At 44.6% G+C, this 23,693-nt stretch overlaps 1 protein-coding gene across 1 annotated transcript; it reads right to left on the bottom strand.

The window, feature by feature from the left end:
• Positions 1-19,447: 19,447 nt before the first annotated feature.
• LOC138787863 (uncharacterized) lies at positions 19,448-22,575 on the bottom strand. Its single transcript, XM_069965132.1, has 4 exons — positions 20,400-22,575; positions 19,938-20,039; positions 19,726-19,862; positions 19,448-19,640 (listed from the first exon to the last, which is right to left on the bottom strand). Exon 1 carries the CDS (start codon positions 22,467-22,469, stop codon positions 21,237-21,239), a length of 1,233 nt encoding a protein of 410 aa, XP_069821233.1. The 5' UTR covers positions 22,470-22,575; the 3' UTR covers positions 19,448-19,640; positions 19,726-19,862; positions 19,938-20,039; positions 20,400-21,236.
• Positions 22,576-23,693: the final 1,118 nt, after the last annotated feature.

Below are 23,693 nucleotides of genomic sequence, written 5' to 3' on the forward strand. Positions count from 1 at the left end.
TAAAAATCTATATTTCAGTTTCTTACATTGCTACTTGTAAATATCCTGAGGACAACAATTACGTTTTAGTCTGATCCACTCCCCATAAGGTATGTTATTTATTACATTTGGGGGATGGCATAATGTTGCCAAAAGAATAGAATTTTCTGCACAATCTTTCATGTATAGTAAAGGTGGTCTCTTTACCCTCAAATCGTGTAGTAAATTTTAATCCAAAATCATTAGAATTGAGATAGTTGGTAAAGTTTGCAAACATTTTTTCATCAGATTTCCAAATGACCCTAGGTCATCTACAAAATAGCCTATCCAGTAAGGAATTGTCACTGTCCAAAAGGTATTTCTCTTTCTAACATACCTGTTAGGATTGTGCAGTAACCTGGTGTGAACTGGGCCTGTTTTTACTGTTATGTGCCACACTGATCACTGTAAGACTTGATTTATGCAGCTGAGTAGGTCTTTAGACTGACTGGTTTCTCTGCCTATCTGGAACCTGGAAGATCAGAGCACCGGTTCTATGGGGATCCGGACAGGGCTCTTGGTCAGCATAAAAGAAAGCTGAGGCAGTCTCCCAGGGCTGGCTATTTAGGTTTCATACCCTGGTCCCAGCTCCCCCTCTCTATTCCCGTCCTAACTCCCTCTGTTTGCTCGACTTCGTTACCTGACCTCTGGCTTGACTTTTGACTATCAGATTGTTACTTGATTCTGCACTTCACTGCCCGAATGGTTCGGACCTTGCCTGTTTGACTATCCCATATTGTGTTTGTTTGTCTGTCATTCTGTGTGCACATATCTAGCACAGGGAACGTCTTTGTGGTTATCCACGGCCGCCTAGGGCCGATTGAGGCAAGTAGGTAGGGACAGTTGGTGGGTTCAGCATTAGGGCTCACTGTTGTGTCTTGTCCCTGCCTCCCCTGTCCTGACAGAATAGCCAGCCAACTGGTTTTGCCTCCTGGTCACCATGGACGCCATGACCACCATAGTGGACCACATGCAGCAGCTCAACACCATGGTGCAGGAGCTGGCTGCAAGGGTCCAAGAGCAGGAGATGACCCCCCGACAGCTTACCATGACCTCCCCGGTACCTCCTGAGCCTCCTGTCCACCTCCCAGAGAAATTCAAGGGGGACAGGAAAAACTTCCGCACATTCCGGGAGGGTTGTAAGCTGTTCCTTGGTCCTCTGGAGACGAGTCGCAGAGGGTGGGCATTGTTTTGTTCCTCCTCCAAGGACCACCTCAGGAATGGGCCTTCTCCCTGTCACCTGACTCCCAAGTCCTGCAAACAGTTGACCGGTTTTTCTCAGCATTGGGCCTGCTGTATGATAAGATAAGATAATCCTTTAATAGTCCCACCATGGGGAAACTCAGTGTGTTACAGCAGCATAGATATTACACATACAAAAAGCTAAAAAGGTAAAGTAAAGGCATTACGATGATGACCCGGATTGTGCAGCCATTGCGGAGCGACAACTAAACAGGCTACGGCAAGGTGAACGTGCAGTAGAGGACTATTGTTCAGAGTTCCGGCAGTGGAGCGGCCCTTCCACTTGGAACAACTCGGCCCTCCGGTTTCAATTCCAGGCCGGGCTGAGCGACCGACTGACACCCTCAAAGAGAGTAGAAACAGATCGCTGATCTCAGGGAGACCAGCCAAACGACAACACCGCCAGCTGCTAGTGAAAGCGCTCAATGCAGTGAAGTCCTAGGTGCATTGCCCTGGGAAACATGAATATGCAAAAGAAGAGCTGGTGGAGCCTCATCAAAGAGTCTCAAAACACAGGACTAGCCAGATATCCCTCCGGGAAGGACCTAGCCAAGGGGTAGCTCCTGTAAGGAAACCACCATATTAAGTGGCCCTATTAAGTGTCTCCCTGAGATCAGCGATCTGTTTCTCTTATGGCTCTACTAGGCATTGCTCCCACCTAGCCAGAATCCTGCTCCACACTGATGAGGGGCAACACCCCAAAACAGCTGTATGTGGTTAGTAACCTAGCCTTGGTTTTTACCTTGTCATTACATTGATGTATAGGGCCACTTAATATGTGGTTTTGGTGGTTTCCTTACAGGAGCTACCCCTTGGCTGGGTCCTTCCCGGAGGGATATCTGGCTAGTCCTGTGTTTTGAGACTCTTTGATGAGGCTCCATGGGCTCTTCTTTTGCATATTCGAAGAGAGTATGACCTTGGCCATTCGGGTGAATCGACGGTTAAGGGACCGACAGAGGAAGAGGGGTTCCCCAGACCTGACTAGAACCTCTTTGTCTCCAACCTCCTTCCCTAAACCTGCCCCTCCTGTTGCACCCCCTCGGGAGGAGCCGATGCAATTGGACGCCACAACAACCTTTGCCTGTACTGTGGGAAAGGGGGACATAGAGTAAGGCAATGTCCATCCAGGCCTCAACCATCGCCAGAAAGCTCCAGGCGTCTGAGCGACTATCGAGGGGGTCTCTCAGGCGCACAGGTAACCCTCATGAGAAGGAACAAGCTACTGTTACCTATCTCTCTGGTGTTGGGGAATAGAGGCATTTCTGGGTATGCCCAGGTCGATTCTAGGTCTTCTGCTAATTTCATTATCCCCGTGTTTTGGTCTGGAAGCATGTCCCCTTCGGCTCAGGTGTCCAGTGAACATCACTGGAGCTGACTCGGTCCCCTTTGCCCAAAGGGGACGTATGGTATATATAACCCCCCCGCCTTGAAGATAAGATGGGGTCTGTTTATGTCGAGACCCTCGATTTTCTTCTTATGCAGGATTTGTCTTCTGATGTGATATTGGGGTTACCCTGGCTGGAAGCTCATAATCCGGTGTTCGATTTGTTCAGCAGGGAACTTATTTGGTGGGGGCCTAAGTGGGGTCCTCATTGTATTGCTGTGACACTTGCGGAATGTTCCCCTGGGGAGGGGGAGATTCCAGAATTTTGTGTTTGATGAGAGTGCAGTGGAGGGGTTGCCCCCCCATCGACCTTATAATTGTACGATTGAGCTCATTCCAGGTGCCAAATATCCTAAAGGAAGTATATTCGACTTGTCCTGTCCTCAGAGGGAGGCCATGCGGGAGTATATAAAGGATAGTCTACGTAAGGGCCACATTCACCCCTCCTCTCCTTTGGGGGCAGGATTCTCTTTTGTGGGTGGGGATTAAAGAAGGTGATGAATGGAAGACTGCTTTCAATACCCCTAAAGTGCATTTCAAATACCTTGTTATGCCCTTTGGGTTATGCAATGCTCCGGCAGTCTTCCAACATTTTGTGAATGATGTATTCTGCGAGTACCTTGGTCGTTTTCTAGTTGTGTATCTTGTGATGATATTTAAATTTTCCCCCGACTGGTCTTATTACATTTTGCACGTCCGCATTGTCATGGAGCTTTTGAGGGCTAATCAGTTAAGTGCCAATTTAGTATTCAGGAGGTCTCATTTTTGGGGTATAACATCACCTCTAACTCAGTATGGACCCTTTAAAGGTCCAAGCCATTGAGAACTGTGAGCGACCCAATAACCTTAAGGTTCTACAGAGGTTCTTGGGTTTTGCCAATTATTACCAGAAATTTATCAAAAACTTCTTGCCCATATCCAAACCTCTTACTGATCTAACCAAGAAGGGGGGGGGGATCTGGTAACTTGGACCCCTGACGCTAACTTTGACAGGCTCAAGCAGTGTTTCTCTAAGGCTCCGGTGCTGATTCAGCCGGACTTTGAGTGTACTTTTATAGTAGAGGTGGATGCATCTGAGGTGGGGGTAGGAACTGTTCTATCTTAGGGGTCCACAGCTCTTACCAACCTCTGACCCGTTGCATTCTTCTCTAGGAAGTTCTCCAAGGCAGAGTGCAACTATGACATAGGCAATAGAGAGTTGTTGGCTATAAAGATGCCCTTTGACGAATGGAGACACTTCCTCGAGGAAGCTAAGCATAAGGTGGTGGTTATCACTGATCACAAAAACCTTATGTATTTGGAACAAGCCAAACGTCTCACACCACGCCAGGCCAGATGGGCCTTGTTCTTTACTAGGTTTAATTTTGAAATAACCTACCGGCCTGGTTCCAAGAATGTTAAGGCTGACGCTTTGTCACGCAGCTTTGACATTGAGACCATGCCTAGGATCCAACCTGATCCATATCTCAATGGATTTTTATTACTGATTTGCCTCTGTCCAAGGGCAAAACTGTAATTTGGGTGGTTGTGGATAGGTTTTCTAAGATGTGCCATCTTATCCCTTTATACAAATTACCTAATGCTCGCACCTTGGCCACACTGTTCATTAATCATATTCTGCGCCTGCATGGTATTCCTGAGAATATTGTGTCTGAGATCAGTTTGTTGCTAAATTCTGGAGAGAATTCTGTGGTCGATTGGGTGTCTCCTTGTCCTTCTCGTCTGCCTTCCATCCGCAGATGAACGGACAGACGGAAAGGATTAACCAATCTCTGGAACAATTTCTAAGGTTTTGTGGCTGATGCTCAAGATAAATGGAGAGACTTTATATCCTTGGCAGAGTTTGCCTTAAACAATCATGAGCACAGCTCATTAAAGATGTCACCATTCTTCTGCAACTATGGTTTTAACCCGAGGTACTCGTCTATTCATGCCACCGAGTCAGTTAAAGCGATTCTGTACCCACAATCTGACCCCCCCAAACCACTTGTTCCTTCGGATAGCTGCTTTTAATCCAAGATCTGTCCTGGGGTCCGTTCGGCATGTGATGCAGTTATTTTCCTACAAAACAACTTTTAAACTTGCAGCCCCGTGCCCAACGGCCGGGGCTTAGAGAATCTGTGCCCTAACTTTGCACCACCGCTCCTGATGGTACATCCTCTTTAAGCAGTTCTTCTGCACCACCATACAGTAGTTAGGTATTATGTGGTCTAGAATGTGGTCCAGGCTCCATAGACTTTAGACCCCTTCATGGGTGCACAGTCCGTGATTGCAGGTGGCTGACAGAGTGTGATCCCTGGCCCACCCACAATCACAAACCATAAATAATGAAGCCAAAAATGGACATATGTTGGGGCCCTAAACCCAGATGTTACCAGGAAAGATCATGATAATATCAGAGTATTTGCGAAACAATCACATAAATTTACAGGTCACTGTACCTGAATGATTACATTCCTTGGAATCTCCAGAGCATGACTTCTGTTTAACTTGTCAGAAAATCAAGGAGGGGACTAACAAGAGACCCATGGGCCCCAGGGCAAAATATCCTCCCCCCATTTCAATGGTATATAAAAATATGTTGTCCCCTAAAAAAAAAAAATAGATTACCACCATGCAGGGACTATATAGTTCTACACTGGCACTCTGCAAGCAGTATACAGTAGGTGGTTAGTTAGGCCTCCTTTGTGTCGTAACACAGTAGTAAGGTCTCTGTCCCCCCCCCCCCATATAGTAGTTAGGCCTCCTTTGTTCCCCAGCACACCACTTTTGCACCCCATGCAGTAGTTTTGCCCCCTTTGTGCCCCCACACAGTAGTGGTGGGTCTTTTCCAGTTTTACATGAGCAAGTGGAGGTGAGTGAAGGCTTAAAGCAGCCTGCAGCTTCCTTATCATAGCCTATAAGCAGATCTATGTCCTGAAAAAACTTATGTAGGTAAGAGTAGCTCTGTATTTCCAGTGCTAACAATGCCACTGGCAGCCACCCTGCTGGCATAGTATGCAGTAGATGGGACATGACCCTATAGCAGTTGCATGGTCTGCCTCCATTGTAGCTACTCTACTGTGTATAAGATTATGTAATCAATGTTATAATTCCTATTGATGTTGTGACATATTTTATATTTAATGTAGCTGGGTTTGTATGTTATGAGGTTAAAGGTGTCAGATCTGAATTTTCCATTTGGCTTTCCATTTCGCATCATGAAATCAAATCAGTTTTTCCTGAAGTACAATAATGCGACTAACTGCAGTCTCACAGGGCTACAAATTCTTTGCTTTACTTATTCTTTACTGTGATTTTTTGAGAATTTGTTATGATGATGGTGACTATGCTGCTCTTTTACTATACAGCTGTAATAGTGCTCTCTTTATTGTATCAATAGAACTTTATAATAATATCTGATGTGCGAATTACCTGATCATGTTTCACTGACTGTCACCTTTTATTGCAGGTGGTGTCCTCTTGTGATGGTAAGCAGCGGCTTCTTTACGCATATTTTAAGAGTGTTTATATTATAATGTGCTCTGTCGCCATCTAGAGTCTATTCCACATTACTACATGTTACTTCCTTGTTACTGTAAATGCTTTAATGTCATGTCTCCAATGTGCAATTACTACTACAACCATACACAATCTATCACCTCCTTAAAGTCCCATAGTTACCCTTAAAATCCTAAATAACGTACCTGCTGCACTTCCCCACTGCTATTTCTAATGACCAAAGCCTATATATACCACCTGCTTTATTGAAATCAAACTTCTCCATATTAACCCTTAGGGGACACAGACAGTTTTAATCTCTGCGCTTTCATTTTTTCCTCATCGTGTATATAAGGCCATAGCAGTTGCATTTTTTCACCTAGAGACCTAGATGACCCCTTATTTTTTGAGCCACTAATTGTAAATTTGCAATGGCAGGCGTAATTTTTGCCTAAAATATGCTGTAAAAGCAGAAAAAAATTATATTTGTGGTGAAATTGAAAAAAAAAAATGCATTTTTTTTTGTTTTTGTTTTTACGCCGTTCTTCCTAGGGTAAAACTGACTTGTTAAACATGTTCCTCAGATCAGTACGATTACAACTATATGTAACTTGTATAACTTTTATTTTATTTGATGGCTTTTAAAAAATTAAAACCTTTTTAAAAAAATATATGTTCCTCAAAATCGCTCTATTCCCAAGCTTATAGCACTTTTATCCTTTGGTCTACGGGGGGTGTCATTGTTTGCGTCTATGTGAGGTGTCATTTTTTGCGCCATGATCTGTACTTCCTATGGGTACCTTGTTTGCGTATATGCGCCTTTTTTATTGCTTTTTATTACAATTTTTCTAGATTAGATGCGACCAAAAATGTGCAATTTTGCCCTTTGGATTTTTTTTGCGCTTACACTGTTTACAGTGCGAGATCAGGAATGTGATAATTTATTAGTTCAGGCGATTACGCACATGGCGATACCAAATATGTTTGTTTATTTATTTTTATAAAATGGGGAAAGGGGGGTGATTCAAACTTTTATTAGGGGAGGGGATTTTTTTTATTCATAAAAAAAAATAATTTTTTTTTACACAGTTACTAGAAGTCCCCCTGGGGTTAGGATTATTCCCCCCCCCCAGGGGTTAGGATTATTCCCCCCCTGGGGTTAGGATTATTCCCCCCCTGGGGTTAGGGTTATTCCCCCCCTGGGGTTAGGGTTATTCCCCCCCCTGGGGTTAGGGTTATTCCCCCCCTGGGGTTAGAGTTATTCCCCCCTGGGGTTAGGGTTACTCCCCCTGGGGGACTTCTAGTATTACTACACTGATCTCTCATTGAGATCTATGCTATACTGCATAGAACCATGAGATCGATTGGTTGGCAAATTTCCCAAAATGTTCCCATCCACGGAGAGCCCTTGTAATTGTCTGTGGCTGTGAAGGCCAGTCCCAATACTCTAATTAAGACATTTTAGGGTTCTCACTAATAAAGTATAGACATCCTCTGTGCCTCCATATAGTAGTTAGCCCCCCTCTGTGCATCCATATAGTAGTGCTGTGCCCCCATAATATTAATGTCCCCTGTCCTGCTGTGCCCCTCCATATAGTAATAATGCCTCCTGCTGTGCTCTCCGTATATAGTAATAATGCCCCCTGTGCTGTGCTCTCCATATAGTAACAATGCCCCTATGCTGTGCCCCCATATAGTAACAATGCCCCCATATAGTAACAATGCCCCCTGTTCTGTGCACCCATATAGTAATAATGCCCTGTGATGTGCCCCATAGAAATAATGCCCTCTACACTGTGTCCCCATAGTAATAATGTCTTCTGCTGTGCCCCCAAAGTAATAATGTCCTGTGCTGTGTCCCCATAATAATAAAGCTGCCTGTGCTGTGCCCTCATAATGATAAAGCCCCTGTGCTGTGCCCCCATAGTATTAATGCCCCCTATGCTTTGTCTCCATAGTAATGTCCCCTTGTGCTTTGGTCCCATGTAATAATGTCTAGAGTGCTGTGCTCAGATGGTAATAATGTCCCCTGTGCTGGGCCTATATAGTAATAATGTCCCCCTGCATTGCTCCACCACAAAAAAAAACAAGCACTTATACAACCATTATACTCCTAATCCAGACATGGGTCTTACTATGTTTTGGCTGTCTTCTCCAGCCTGTCAGCCACAGGAGGAATCCTCCAGCAGGCGAGATGATGTCATATTATTGCACCTGCTGGAGAGATCATGTCCCAGCCTCTGAGGCACTGATGAGTGAGGTCAGGACAGCCTGCTCCTGCACAGAATTGTTTGTGTCTTCAGCAGAAAGCAGCATCTCAGAAGTGGAGGAAGGAGACTGAATAGATAATAACCAATATGAAAGGAATTGATAGTCTCACCATGGGCAGCAACATATGAAAAGTTATGTTTGCGTGGAATTCTCCTTTAATGATGTATTTGCTTTACAGAAATACTGGGGTGCCAATCAATCAGAGTTCAGACATCTACCTCTCAGATCAATGTCACTTGGCTGGCGGAGGGATTCTTCCTGCAGAATATAACCAATATAAACGGGACTGTGATCCAGGCATCTGATGGCAGCTCTAATAACACGTCACTCATGAGATTTGTGTCTGGCACACAGTATGTGATCCATTTTGGGAACGACTCATTCAACTGCTGCTACAGCGCCACCACCAGTAAGTATGGGGTCACTGCTCCCATGTATCAACTACATCCATATCTGTTACCTTAGGCTTTGACCTATTGGCAGTTCAGCTCAACCCTTATTTACAATTTGTGCCATTATTATTACATTTAATGTTTTTCTTTTATTCCTAATGTTTTAAGGTATTTATTAGCTGTGCTTATTAGTCCAAGTGGAGGCCCAGTAGAGCATGTCATCCTCTTATGCATCTAATGCACTGCAATACATCTGTATTACAGTATGTTGTGCCTGTCAGTTTATTCAGAATGCATTTGAGGAAACTTTGTAATATAATATAGAATTCTTCTTATTTCAGAACCGCTAACAGTGAAATCTCTGCAGATCAGTAATATGACCCTATCTTCTGTATCTCTGACATGGAGTAAACCTGATGAGTATCAGACGTCTTACAGCTACAGAGTCCAGACCAATGTCTCCTCATCATCCAATACAACAGTAAGGACTGAATCAGCCACAATATCAAGTCTGACCCCAGGAGAGACATATACATTCATGGTATATACAAGAGCTGCCGATGGCCTCACTGAGTCAGACCCGGTGTCACTAACTACCTGCACAGGTGAGGACACAGTCAAATGTTCTCTCTATATCTTTCTATTCCATTATATATGAAAGTCACAGAGTTTTTCAATGCTGATGTCACGCTATTTTCTTATTGTAACCTATTAGAGTGGCGAAAAGGGGCTTTTTGGGCCCCTCAGTTTATCCATTTCAGGGAACAAGAACTGGAGTGTCTGTAAGCAGCACACACATAGGACTTCCTTTCCCTTACTTCTCTGTATACTCCTCTCTGCTATGGAAGGGGAGATTACACTGCACACTGTGGAGATATAGCAGTAGGTGAAGTGGTACTGACACACATGGACAGCATTTAAAGAGAACTAAATCTGACTGTCCGTATTCTAAAAGTTTCTCTCCCTAAGGGCAATGTTACACGGCCCGATAATAAATGTAAACGAGTGCTGATCTGCTAGCGCTCGTTTACTGGCCTTATTACACAGCCTGATAATCGTTTAACAAGGGCTACAAGGACATCATTGTCCTTGCAGCCCTTGTTTAAACTTTATACATTACCTATCCGTGCTGCAAGACTCCTCTGAAGCTGGAGCGCGCGGACCTGGGGAGAAGCACAGAACAAGAGGAGCCCTGCAGTCTGGATAGGTAATGTATTCTTCTTTGCTAATCGTCAAGTGCTGGCCGCGCACCACTATTACACGTAGCAGTGCACGGTCGGCGCCCGACAATTATAGGTCAGAACCTATATCAACGATTAGCCGATGACATTGATTATCGGCTGATCGTTGTCTTTATTACACGGAACGATAATCAACTGGATAGGGCCGATTATCGTTCCGCCTATTTATGAAGATACAGACTATCTTTATGGTCTGTATCTTCCACTTTACCGAATCCTCTGCTTCGGTGCAGCAAGGCCGGGTGTTGCCTTCTTGATGACATCACTTGTGTTCCAGCGCTGGGATGCACAGCTGGAACGCAAGTGACGTCATTATGGTGGGAGCGCCCGACCTTGCTGCACCGAAACAGAGGATTTGGTAATGTATAAGATCCAGACTGCCTTTGCAGCTAAGAAGAATAGAGACACTAGATAATACACAGCGATCTTGCGCTGTATAGCTCAAGATCACTGTGTATTGGCGGAGTGCCGGGCAAAGGATCATGGGAACCTCTCCCGCAGCTCTGCACGGTCGTTTCCTGTCTCGTGCCGACTCTTGGCGGGAGACAGTGAAGAAAAGGTGAATAAATAAAAAATGCAGCCACAACATTAATTATATTTGCAAATATTAATAAAAAAGTTTATTTAAATTAAATGGAGGAATAAAAAATAAATAAAAATTGTCTGTTATTGTTTTTCTTTAATGTAATATTAATGATCTGTCTTTTTATTCTCTTATAGCTCCTGGACTAATCTCAACCATCTCAGTGTACAATTACAATACAACTGATACTCTTTACATCTCATGGAAATCCACTGACCTAACAGTGCGTAATTATACCGTCTTTATATCAGCAGACACATATAGCAATAGTACAAAGTTGGCTGATATAGGTGTGAATGTCACAGGATTACTACCAGGCAGAGAATATAGCGTCACTGTACAGACAGTCAGTGAGAGCTGCATCCAGAAAAAAAGAGAGACAGAGGCCACATGTGAGTATCACTAACTTCCAGAGGCTTCCAGAAAACAAGAAGGGTGGGGCACACTAACTATCTGCATATTACATGTGGGGCGCTGTTTTATATTTTGCTTCTAAGTATTGATGAGAGAACTTCAGAAAAATGTCCGGGTTCGGCCATGTGGCTGCACCCACACGCTCAGCATTCAACTCTTTACATCTGGAGAAATTGGCTGCTGTCCTAGGGCTGCCAGGAAAACATGGATATAGTCTATGGCCTATGGCTGTATCTACTGTAAGTTACAGAGCAGCATCCAACTTCACCGGATGCCGGGAGTTGAATGCTGAGCGCATGGGTTCGGCCAGTGGCCGAATCCGGAAATTTTTGTTCGCTCATGACTACTTCTTAAACTCTCCCTTACGTCACTAAAGAAATCGGTATGGGGCTTCTTTCTGCTGGCTGGAGTCACTGCTGCACACAATTGTCCCTTACCAGTATAGACTCCAGCACATTTCCTATCATCCTTTAGTCAACAAGTTGTTTAATCTCATTCATTTGTGGTTCATTTAAAGAAGGAAACCTGCTCCAAATAAGCAGATAAACCTACATTGGCTCTGCTTCTGCATAGGCTTTACAGCTACTACATAGGCCTAGTAGTATTCCCACTCGTTGCCAGGGGCATGGCTAGGGTCCTAAAACATCCGGGGCACGGGCCCTCTGAGTTGCCTCAATTTGCCACAAGTGGTTTCCACTTAACTGTTCAGAATTGAAAAAGCTGATTCCTGATCTATTCTCGACAATTTTACTGTAATCCCTCTTCTCATAAAAACAACATAAATCTAAATTATTGATGATACTATGTTGTGAACAAGGCGTGAGAGACGCCGAAACGCGTCAACAATCGCATATTTGTTTCTCGTTATGTGAAGTTTGCATAAATAAAGAAGGACGTTTTTATCCGCTACACTGGTGCTGGACTTTTCTCTTTACAAATCTAAATTATTGTCACGGCCGCGGCGGCGTCCCGTGTTCCGGGCTGCCGCCGCGACCTCCTCCTGTCCCCATGCAGCCGCCGGGGTCCTTGTGCAGGGACCCGGCGCTGCTGCGAGTTCGGCCCCTGGGGGCGCCTCACCTCTCCTCCGCTCCTGTCTCCGTCTGTGCCGGCCGTCGCGCGCGTCCCCGCCTCCTAGGGCGCGCGCGCGCCGGCTGTCTCAGATTTAAAGGGCCAGTCCGCCCTTAATTGGTTAGTTGCACCAATCACTCCCTATAAATCCCAGCATGCCCTGTCCCTTGTGTTGGAGCCTCTATATGCTTCCCATAGCGTTTGGCCCAGCTCCCTGTTGTTCCTGACCTTAGTCCTTGTCCCTTGTTCCTGTCCTCAGTCCTAGTCCCTAGTCCTTGCCCGCTGCCTTCCCATTGTTCCTGAGTCCTGTCCGCCACCTGCAAGCACATATACTATCCTCCGCCTGCACATCTCCTGCCTACTGCTCCTGCCAAGCCTCGCCTGCCGTCACTAGCAACCAAGCCAGGGGTAGCGACCTGAGGGTCGCCTGCCGCAGCAAGTCCGTCCCGCCTTGCGGCGGGCTCTGGTGAAAACCAGCGGCCCCTTAGACTCCGCTCCCTGGTGAGGTTAGTGCCATCGCTGGTGACGGTCCAGTGGATCCACTACTCCAGGCGTTACAATTATATCGCAAGACACAAAAACAAATCTATAGAAAAAAAAAACATGGACGATAAGTAGTCCTCTCCATTATGTGCATGTACTCAGTAGTCCTGGATATTCATGAGAAGCAGAAAACTCTGCCCACCAGCTGCTGATTGGCAGTTATCTATCCATGCTGTGTATAGGCAGTCAGCTGTCAATCAGCAGCTGAAGGCGGGGGGAGGGGTGTGGCAAGAATCCTATTCTCCTGCATATTAGGAGAACGGCTGAACAGAATGATGTAAGTAATACACCGATCTGTTCAGAATTTCTTTCACTGGTTTATGCTGCCCTCATTTAAGGCAGGATAAAGCTAGTGACAGATTCCCCTAAACTCACCTCTCACCCGCTCCTCGGCAGATCCTCTCAGAAGCCTATTCTCTTGCCCTCTTCCACCGCAGACAGCGTGGTACTGAGACACTGCCTGCGCCGGATGTCCCCGTCCCTGCAGCCTCTATAGTTCATCATCTGTGTGTGTGTCTTAAAGGCACAAACACACGGATGAATGGTGGAGAGGTTGCAGGGACAGATAAGTTAAAGTTGATTTTCCCTCAAGCTGGTTAAACTTGCGGGGCTAGCCTATAAACGTCCGGGGCTTGGGCTCATTACAGTGGTGTTTTGCCAATAAATTTATGTTTTGTCAAGTTTTATCAAACAGGTTCGGATACGTATTTAAATTAGTCTACAAACTAAGATACAACACATTTTTTTTCTTCATCTTTCATGTGCATATATTTAATATACAATGATAATCAGGTAACAACAAACAATTATACATACATTTTATTGTCTAATTTTTGTGAAATACAAAATGATTGTTTTAGGTAATACTCCATATGGCTCATAGTTACGTAGAGTTATAATACTGTACACCCAATCGTAGCAGATGAATAATATTTCTTAACTATAATGGTTAATTATGTACCAAAAGCTATAATTTTTTTTTATTTAATAGTATTTTATTTTTCGGTTCAACAAAACAAGAAAAGAAAAGAAGCGACAAAAAAATTACAAAACCTAAAAAAAAATTTCTGGTAAATCTGATTTTATTGATTTTGCATAGAAATAACAAAGAACACAGAGAAAATGTGTACAAAAAGAGAATACATACAAAAATTAAGGAATTCCGTACATCCAAAAGAGATGTCTGACATCAACTAAAGATAACAAGTTTTCAAGCCCTTAGAAACAGGCTGCAGAATTACCATCTTCGCACCAAACGTGAAAGGACAGATTCTGTATGGTAAAACGCAGAAATGGGCGCAATGATCAAGGCTCGGTCAGCTAATACATAAAACATACAGGTAGAAACCCGGGTTATCACATTTCCATCAGATGGCCGGTAGAAACACAGAACGTAGAAATAGACATAACAAAGAGAGAGAAAGTGAGTCCCAGGGGGGGACAAAGACTGTCCAGACACTGACGGATGGGGAAAGAAAGGAAGGGAAAGGCAGGTAGGGTAGGGGAACCAGAGAAGGCATATCAGAGGCAATGATCTAATGGGTTAACCATTGATCAAATAATGGGCCCTCTTTATAGGTCGTCCAGGCCAACGGTCTACCTTGGTCCCTCTCGAGTGTTCCTCTGCCGTCAGACTCCATACATTAAAGAAGGTCCATCTCCGTCACACATTTCGAAATGGATGGGGGAGTCGTGGATTTCCAATGTCTAGGGATCACAGTTCTGGCCGCAGGAAGAAAGTGGCACAGGAGGCCCTTCTTGACGGCAGAGGAAGGCCCCAGGATCAATGACAGCAAAGCCAGACTAGGAGAGGGTGTGACTGAACGCATCCCAGAATGAAGCCGGAAGAGGGCAGCTCCACCACACATGCACCATCGTGCCAATTTCTGTTTCACAGCGCCAACACAGGTCCGACACCTCGGGGTCCCATTGGTGTAAGAGCTGTGGGTATCTGTACCAACGGGTGAAAATCTTAAAATTTTTCTCCTGTGCAAGACAGGCCATGGGCATCTTGTGCGTGAGTGTGAACATTTTTTGCTTATCAGGGGCTATGAAGGTAACTCCTAACTCAGTTTTCCAAGTGCACAAGTAAGATGGTTCGGAATCAGCGTCTGCTACCAGTAGAACACGGTACAATCGGGAGAGCACCTTCAGCGGTGGGGAGGACTCCAGAAGGAGTGCCTCTAGGTCAGTAGGAGAAGTCACAGGGATTCCCTGTGGAAAGGAGGCGCGTAAATAAGCTTTTAGCTGCTCATATTCCAGCCATGATAGGTTCCTCTCCGGGCAGGCGTCCTGTAGCTTCCGAAGCGGTCCCAGAGTCTTATGAGACCCTAAAATTTGTCCCATCCTTGCACCCCCAAGCGACGACCAAACCAGAAAAGACTTTCGACCACAAGCTGGCGGAAAGGCAGGGTTGTCGAAGAGAGGACTCATTATTCCTGAGTGGTGAGAGATGCTGTGGGAGAGGAGCAGCCTGTCCCACAACTTCAAGAACCATCTAGTCAGGTGCGGGAAAGTGTCTAGCGGTGGGTGTTGAATTGGGAACACCCATGGAAGGGACTGTAGAGCAATAGGAGACTGGGCACCCTCTAGGAAGACGTATTGTTTATCCGTGGCATTATGAAGCCAGTCAACCACTCTCAGTAGGACCAAGGCTTTGTAGCATAGGGAAAAATCAGGGAGTCCTGCTCCACCATCCAGTTTGTGTCTCGTGAGGGTTTTGTACTTAATACGCGTCCTGACTGGGCCCCAGACAAATTTGCGTAAGATAGTGCGAAGCTGCTGGAAATAAGAGGTGGGTACAGGTATGGGGAGCGCTTGAAAGAAGTAAAGGAACCGAAGTAGGACATCCATTTTGATGACATTTATACATCCAAACCAAGACAACTGGGATGAACACAACCTTTCCAGCAGAGGGGTGAGTAGCTAGGAGACATATGTTTTAGACGGGCCAGTGTTTTATGTGTTGTGTCTATTTTCTGATTCCCATAGATCCAACACCACCAGACGGACTAAGCATTGATTTAATACAAGCACAAAGCCTGATATTATTTTGGTTTGAGCCAGTAAATATGAATGGTGTAATGAAGTCTTATGAAATAACTTTCAAGAATTCTTCAGGCACTTGGACTGTAACAAGTAACACAACAGATGTCACCCTTCAGAACCTGACATCTGGGACTAACTACTCCATATCTGTGGTCACAGTCGGAGTCCGGGGGTATCGGAGCTCACCGGCCACCACATCTGTCTATACAAGTAGGTTTATATCAACACAGTAGGGGAATTATACATTGTATTAACACCAAGAGAAAGCAATCTATGTATATACAGTAGACTAGTTATAGACATACTTAAAAAAAAGCCCTACAAAGTTTTGATACTCTCTTTTAGATTAATAAATACCACTATACAAAGACCAATGTTGTCTCCATACGATGCCCATATAGCAGTAGGTACCAGCTGTACAAAAGCTCTGTAGACTATATAAGTGATTACAGTGCAGCCACATCCAGTGATTACAGGTGACTTTCTCCGATATAAAGTAGAGCTCCTGCTGTCAAGGTGAAGTCACATCCCTGGGTTGGTAGGCTTTGGGCAGTAGTTAAATAATTATTAGATTAGATAATACAGCACTGCACCCCTATTCTCTGCTAAATATCTGTATTTCTTCTATTTCAGGACCAATGCCTATAAAATCCCTCAGTTACACTAATGTGACTCCATCTTCTGTGTCCCTGACGTGGAGTAAACCTGATGAGTATCAGACGTCTTACACCTACAGAGTCGAGACCTATGTCTTCTCATCATTCACACTGATCAGTAATACAATAGTGACAAGTGACTCAGCTACAATAATAAATCTGAGGGGAGGAGAAACATATACATTCATGGTATATACAAGAGCTGCCGATGGCCTCACTGAGTCAGACCCCGTGTCACTATCTACCTGCACAGGTGAGGACACAGTTAAATGGTCTCTGTATATTTCTATTCCATTATATAAGAAAGTCACAGATGTTTTCAATGCTGATGTTACGCTTTAATGTGTACCTATCTTTTTAAAGGATTTTTAAGATCTTGCATCATTTTCTTATAGTAACTAATCAGAGTGGTAAAAAGGGGATTTTTGGGTCTATCATTTTATCCATGTTATGTGGGGGTACGGCTGGTCACTTGCCAGATGGTAAAGTGTGATGCCAGTCCTATGGTGGTTGGCCGAGATGTAGCTGGGCCCAGTGATGTTATGTTGTGACGCCAGTGCCGGTTGGGCACATAGGTATGGTGGCACACCTGCTTTTATTTTAAAGGGCCGGTTACACCTTGTTCCCTTGTGGACAGTGACCTGCCGGGTTGTTGCGGGGTCCGTTGGGTTATTGTAACGGTGGTCCGGAGTGGAGTAGTGACCCACCCAGACTATTGGCACTGCCACCCACAAAAAGGGGAGATGACCCAAGGATTGTTTGTAATCTGTTTACTCAGAACATACAGCTTTGCCTTGACACAAGACTTTTAGACTTAATAGAACACTTGATCCAGAATCCAGATCTGTAGTGAGAGTACAGAGTGGTACAGTCGTGCTGACTGGGTTGCGTGCTGAGAGGTAGCCAGAAGATTCAGAGGAGCAGAGAGGAGGATGTCTTGAGAGTCCAAACCCAAGTAGTACTGTGTTCTGCCGGGATATTGGAGGTAGAAATAGAAGGATACTTGAGAAGAGAGAGAATACTTGTGCCCGTGCATCGACTCTTGTAGGAAAAAAACACCTATTGTCCTACCAGTGTTGGGGGACCCATCCTAATGGGTGATCCAAGCCCCAGACCTTGTTACCTGGGATGAGCAGAATGCTGAGGGTCCCCTGCTGACACCCGCGCTCCGAGATAGAGTTCATAGGCTTTTAGCAACTTTGCTCTATCCGGATCAGTTCCTAGCTTTGCTTTTGTAGATACTATCCTGCACTGTAACTCTCCTTGTCCGCGGCGTGGGTTGAGATCATCTCTGACTTGTCCTCTCCAAGGAAAGGTTTAACACTGCATAGTGTCAAGTAAAGTTACTTGAGAAGGAACTATAGGTTGTGTCTTGTCTCTACAAGAGTCTAACGACCAAAGACCACTACACCTCTGGATACTTGTTCTCCCGTCCCTGACAGGGGACCTGGCAGGAGCCAGGGCCCAGCTTGACTGCAGCAGGGACTGTCCTGTCTTGTGTCCTCACTGCACAGGAACCTGACTACGACTGAGCTACACTTCCTCTACCCACGTGACTTCCTAACTCAAGCGCATCTAAGCTGAGCTGTGAGTGGGTGACAAGTGTGTGTGAAAGTGTAAAAAGAGAAATTTCAGGGAACAGGAACTGGACTGTCTGTAAGCGTACAGCTACACATAGGACTTCCTTTCCCTTACTTCTCTATATACTCCTCTCTGCTATTGAAGTACACAGCGTGGACATATAGTAGTAGGTGCACTGGTACTGACACCCATGGACAGCATCCCTGAGCTTTAATGTAATCTTAACAATCTGTCATTTTATTCTCTTATAGCTCCTGGAGTAATGTCACCCATCTCAGTGTACAATAACAATTCAACTGATACTCTTTACATCTCATGGAGAACCACTGAAGCAACAATGCGTAATTATACCGTCTTTATATCAGCAGACACATTTAGCATTAGTAAAAAGGTGGCTGGTATAGAAGTGATGGTTCCAGGATTACTAGCAGGCAAAGAATATAGCGTCACTGTACAGTCAGTCAGTGGGAGCTGCATCCAGATATCTGCTCCAGTCACAGAGGCCACATGTGAGTATCACTAACTTCCAGAAAACAAGAAGGGTGGGGCACACTAACTATCTGAATATTACTTGTTGGGTGCTGATTTATATTTTGCTTGTTAGTATTGGCGGTGACCGGTTTCGGCCATGTGGCTGAACCCACACGCTCAGCATTCAACTCTCGACAGCTGGAGAAATTGGCTGCTGTCCTAGGGCTGCCAGGAAAACATGGAAACAGTCTGTGGCCTATGGCTGCATCTAGGTTACAGAGCAGCATCCAACTTCACCAGATGCCGGGAGTTGAATGCTTAGGGCGACCTTTTTGTTCGCTCGTCATCACTACTTCTTAAACTCTCCCATACGTCAATAAAGAAATCGGTATGGGGCTTCTTTCTGCTGGCTGGAGTCACTGCTGCACACAATTGTCCCTCACCAGTATAGACTCCAGCACATTTCCTGTCATCCTTTACTGAACATGTTGTTTATGGTGTGTTAGACTGAGAGATTTATCTGACAGATTTTTGAAGCCAAAGCCAGGAATAGATTTGAGAAGAGGAGAAATCTCAGTCTTTCCTTTATAAACTGTTCCCTGTTTATAGTCTGTTCCTGGCTTTGGCTTCAAAAATCAGTCAGATAAATCTCTGTGTGTAAACACACCATAAGTCTCATCCATTTTTGGATCTTGTGCTGCTACATAGGCCTAATAGCTTAGCAGTTGGGTCGGGGAACCTAATGATTAAACTTAGGTAGAGAGTTCCCACAGTCCTAGGCTTTTTAAGAATAAATAAACAAAGTGGAGGGACTGTGGTGAAAATGCTATAATACGTCTTATAGCATGTATTTATTAATATGTACATTAAACACAAACATGAAAGACAGGTTTTATACTTAGATGATTATAGGTAAAGATATAAGGGGTACGGGGTAAAGGTACGAGATGGGTTACCCCTAGTTTAACCCTGCCTATTGCTGAAGTGGGACCCCCTGGTTTAGGCATCCCCAAACAACAGGAGGGACTGACCCTGTGCTAGGGTTGTGTAGGTCTTTCCCGTCACAGATGTCAGTTGTCACTGTGTCTGGTAATATACAAAGTGTGTAGCATATGAAAGGCAGGTGTAGATGTTTTTTAGTCGTGGTTCTGATATCCCTTCTTCCGTTTATCCAACGCGTTTCCCTTGTTCTATGGCGACAAGTTCCTCAGGGAGTAGGAAGAGTGTTGGAGTATCAATGGGATATGCCTGTAAGTATGGACAAATGTTCAGTCATCAACCAGGATAGTGTTTGTTGTAGGGTAGTGTGTTTAGATTTAGTATAGGTGCATACCTTGATACATGTCTCAGTCTGATCCAGGAAAAGTTGAATTTACAGATGAATGTTGTGGGTGCTCCCAAGTCTGTTGTAGGGGATCACCGTTGTATGTATAAAGATACGTCTGGTGGATAAGTTGTGGTCACTTTATCCTAGGATGATCAATACCCTTAGTTATGTTATACGTAATAGTAAATCAGTAGTCCCCCAAGTGTTAATACACTTACCAGATTTGTGTCTGGTCTTGTGTGTTAGTTGTTTTCTGCCTTTACAGTATGATCAACTGTGTAGTATTAATACGAGCTGTAGTAGATAGGTAACCAGCAATCCTGTGAAGAATTATGAGGCTCAGGTTATGGCTGACAGTAGTGATACAGTGTGATAAGCTAATTAAGTACTAGGTATAGAACGTAAAGGACATTATCATGATAAGCTGTGTGATAATTTCTATGTTAGATGATATGATGTTAGTATGTATATTATTGATATGGTGGTGCTAGCATGTGAATTATTGCTATATGCCAAGAGGGTATATGATGTTGGCATGCATAATTACTACATATAGTGATGGTCTTACACTCGTGCCCCTAAGTAGTCAGGAAACAATGTGGCATGTAGGCTGCTTGGTTTAGAGCGCTGCTCTACTTCATGGTCAGTATTTATTACAATGTATACTTATTTTTACTCACTCAGTTCCCAGATGGTGTTAGTAGACAGATGTAGTTAGTTTAATCCAGATAGTTTTTCTCCTGCAGAGTGATGAGCTGTGGAGCGTGCACTGGGTCTGCTGTGAGATCTCAGAGATGCTGAGTCATCTCCTGTCTGTGCGAGGTGCCTGGTGGGGGCGCGTCCTCGTGTGCTGGCTACTGCTGGAGAGTGTTGGCTGATGCAGGAGATATTCAAATAGGAGCGCGCTCTCTTAGGGGGGGAGGGTCTACTGACGTAGTAGTGACGTGTCCTGGGAATTACTGTGCAGTGGTTAACTGTTTCATGTCTGAGCTGGGGGTGTCTGTTGTATAGACTAGATGCTTATGTAGGTGTCCAGTTTTGTGAGCAGAAGGTGGTGGCCAGGATGCTTAGCTGTATACTGCTGTATGTAACCAATATCTAGTAGTTAAGGATATAAGCAGGACTCCATTATTAGATGGAATGGAGACTGATGTTCTGCATATTAGTAGGGGTACTGCTGTGGATGTGGATCCCATGGAATGTGGAACTATGTATACAGGCATAATAGTGTGAGTATATAAGATGAAATGATGATGTATATTTGTATATATGATGGATTAACTGGATGTGTGATAAATTGATAGTCTGTTAGTTGAGGCATAGAGGGTGTATATAATGGATTACTATGTGTTTGTCTATTTTGTGAGCCATGGGGGTACTACCTAGGTAAAAGGTCAGACTGATCAGAGGGGTGGATGGACATGGTCATGTATGGAGAGATGAACTCCATTGAGATATATGGTGTGCTGGTTTTAAGGTAGGAGCAGAGAAGTGTAGCGGGGGGGCAAGTTAATGTCTTAAATGAAGCTGGTGTAGAGTAGTTGGTCATTCAGGCCCTGTGGTTCTAGAGTTTTTAGCCTGAATGTCCACTCTGCTTCTTTTCTAAGTAGAAGATTGTCAAAGTCTCCTCTTCTGATAGATCTGTTTATCACTTCAATGACTTGAAATTGTATTCGAAAAGGTTCTTCTGGGTGGGCAGTACGCATGTGGATGGCTATGGGTTTAGGTCTACTATGTTCAATGTCTCCCACATGCTCCAGAACTCGTCGTCTCAGTTCTCTAATTGTTTTACCAACATACGATTTAGGACAGGGGCAGGTCGCAAGATAGATCACTCCCGAGCTTTTGCAGTTGGCAAAAGTATTGTTGGAAAGTGTTCTAGGTATATGTTGTACGGAAAATGTCTTGGAGACCTTGATGAATTGGCAGGCTTTGCAGCTACCACAGCGATAGGTACCTTTCACCTGTCTTGTAAGCCATGTTCCCTGAGTTGTTGGTGGGGTGAAGTGGCTGTTAGTGAGGGAATCTCCAAGGTTTCTGCCTCTTCTAAAGGTGATGACAGCTTTATTGCTAATTATTTCTCTGGTCAGGGGGTCACTCCGTAGAATCGGCCAAAATTTGTTTAGGATTTCCCTTATTTGAGGGGCTGCCTGGTCAAAGGTTCCAATAATTCGAGTTTCATTATCCGTCTTGGTATCGATTTGTTTGGGGATCAGTAGGTCTTGTCTGTTGCAGTTCAGGGCAAAGTGAAAAGCTTTCTTTAGTACTTTGTTGGGGTATCCCCTATCCCTGAATCTTGTTCTCAGGAGATCGGCTTCCCTTTTGAATGCCTCTACAGTGGAACAATTTCTACGTAGGCGTAGATACTGGCCTTTTGGGATGCCCCTTTTGAGAGGCAAGGGGTGATGGCTTTCCCATCTCAGCAAACTATTTCCTGCCGTCGGTTTGCGATAAACCGAGGTCTTGATGGTTCCATCTTGTTCCAGGTGGATGTTGACATCTAGGAAGCAGAGTGTGGTTTCTTGTATCTCACAAGTAAATTTGAGACCTATTTCATTTTCGTTGAGGGAGTGAACAAATTCTTTGAATAATGTCCGTGTTCCTGTCCATATGATCATGATGTCATCTATAAACCTGCCCCAGTACATGATATTAGGGTGAAATGATATGAATTTTTCTCCGAATACCATGGTGTCTTCCCACCAGCCCAGGAGGAGGTTAGCATAAGTGGGCGCTACGGGACAACCCATAGCGGTCCCCCTGAGCTGGTGGTAGATGAGTTTATTGAAGAGGAAATAGTTATGATTGAGGATGTATTCAAGGGTATCCAGAATAAACTGGTTGTGAAGGTTGTAGTGAGTGCTTACATAGGCCTAATAGTATTACCACTCGTAGTGCACTGACTGTACTACTACTGTACTGTATATGCACTCCAACAATCATATACAGTACGGGATGGGAGATGGTGGTGCACTGACTGTACTACAACTGTGCTGTATATGCACTCCAGCAATCTTATACAGTGCTGTACAGGATGGGAGATGGTGGTGCACTGACTGTACTACAACTGTGCTGTATATGCACTCCAGCAATCTTATACAGTGCTGTACAGGATGGGAGATGGTGGTGCACTGACTGTACTACAACTGTGCTGTATATGCACTCCAGCAATCTTATACAGTGCTGTACAGGATGGGAGATGGTGGTGCACTGACTGTACTACTACTGTACTGTATATGCACTCCAGCAGTCTTATACAGTACAGGATGGGAGATGGTGGTGCACTGACTGTACTACTACTGTACTGTATATGCACTCCAGCAGTCTTATACAGTACAGGATGGGAGATGGTGGTGCACTGACTGTACTACTACTGTACTGTATATGCACTCCAGCAGTCTTATACAGTGCTGTACAGGATGGGAGATGGTGGTGCACTGACTGTACTACTACTGTACTGTATATGCACTACAGCAGTCTTATACAGTACAGGATGGGAGATGGTGGTGCACTGACTGTACTACTACTGTACTGTATATGCACTACAGCAGTCTTATACAGTACAGGATGGGAGATGGTGGTGCACTGACTGTACTACTACTGTACTGTATATGCACTACAGCAGTCTTATACAGTACAGGATGGGAGATGGTGGTGCACTGCCTGTACTACTACTATACTGTATATGCACTCCAGCAATCTTATACAATACAGGATGGGAGATGGTGGTGCACTGACTGTACTACAACTGTGCTGTATATGCACTCCAGCAATCTTATACAGTGCTGTACAGGATGGGAGATGGTGCACTGACTGTACTACTACTGTACTGTATATGCACTCTAGCAATCTTATACAGTGCTGTACAGGATGGGAGATGGTGGTGCACTGACTGTACTACTACTATACTGTATATGCACTCCAGCAATCTTATACAGTACAGGATGGGAGATGGTGGTGCACTGACTGTACTA

Source organism: Dendropsophus ebraccatus, chromosome 4 (assembly GCF_027789765.1).
Source record: "Dendropsophus ebraccatus isolate aDenEbr1 chromosome 4, aDenEbr1.pat, whole genome shotgun sequence".
Classification (NCBI taxonomy): Eukaryota; Metazoa; Chordata; class Amphibia; order Anura; family Hylidae; genus Dendropsophus; species Dendropsophus ebraccatus.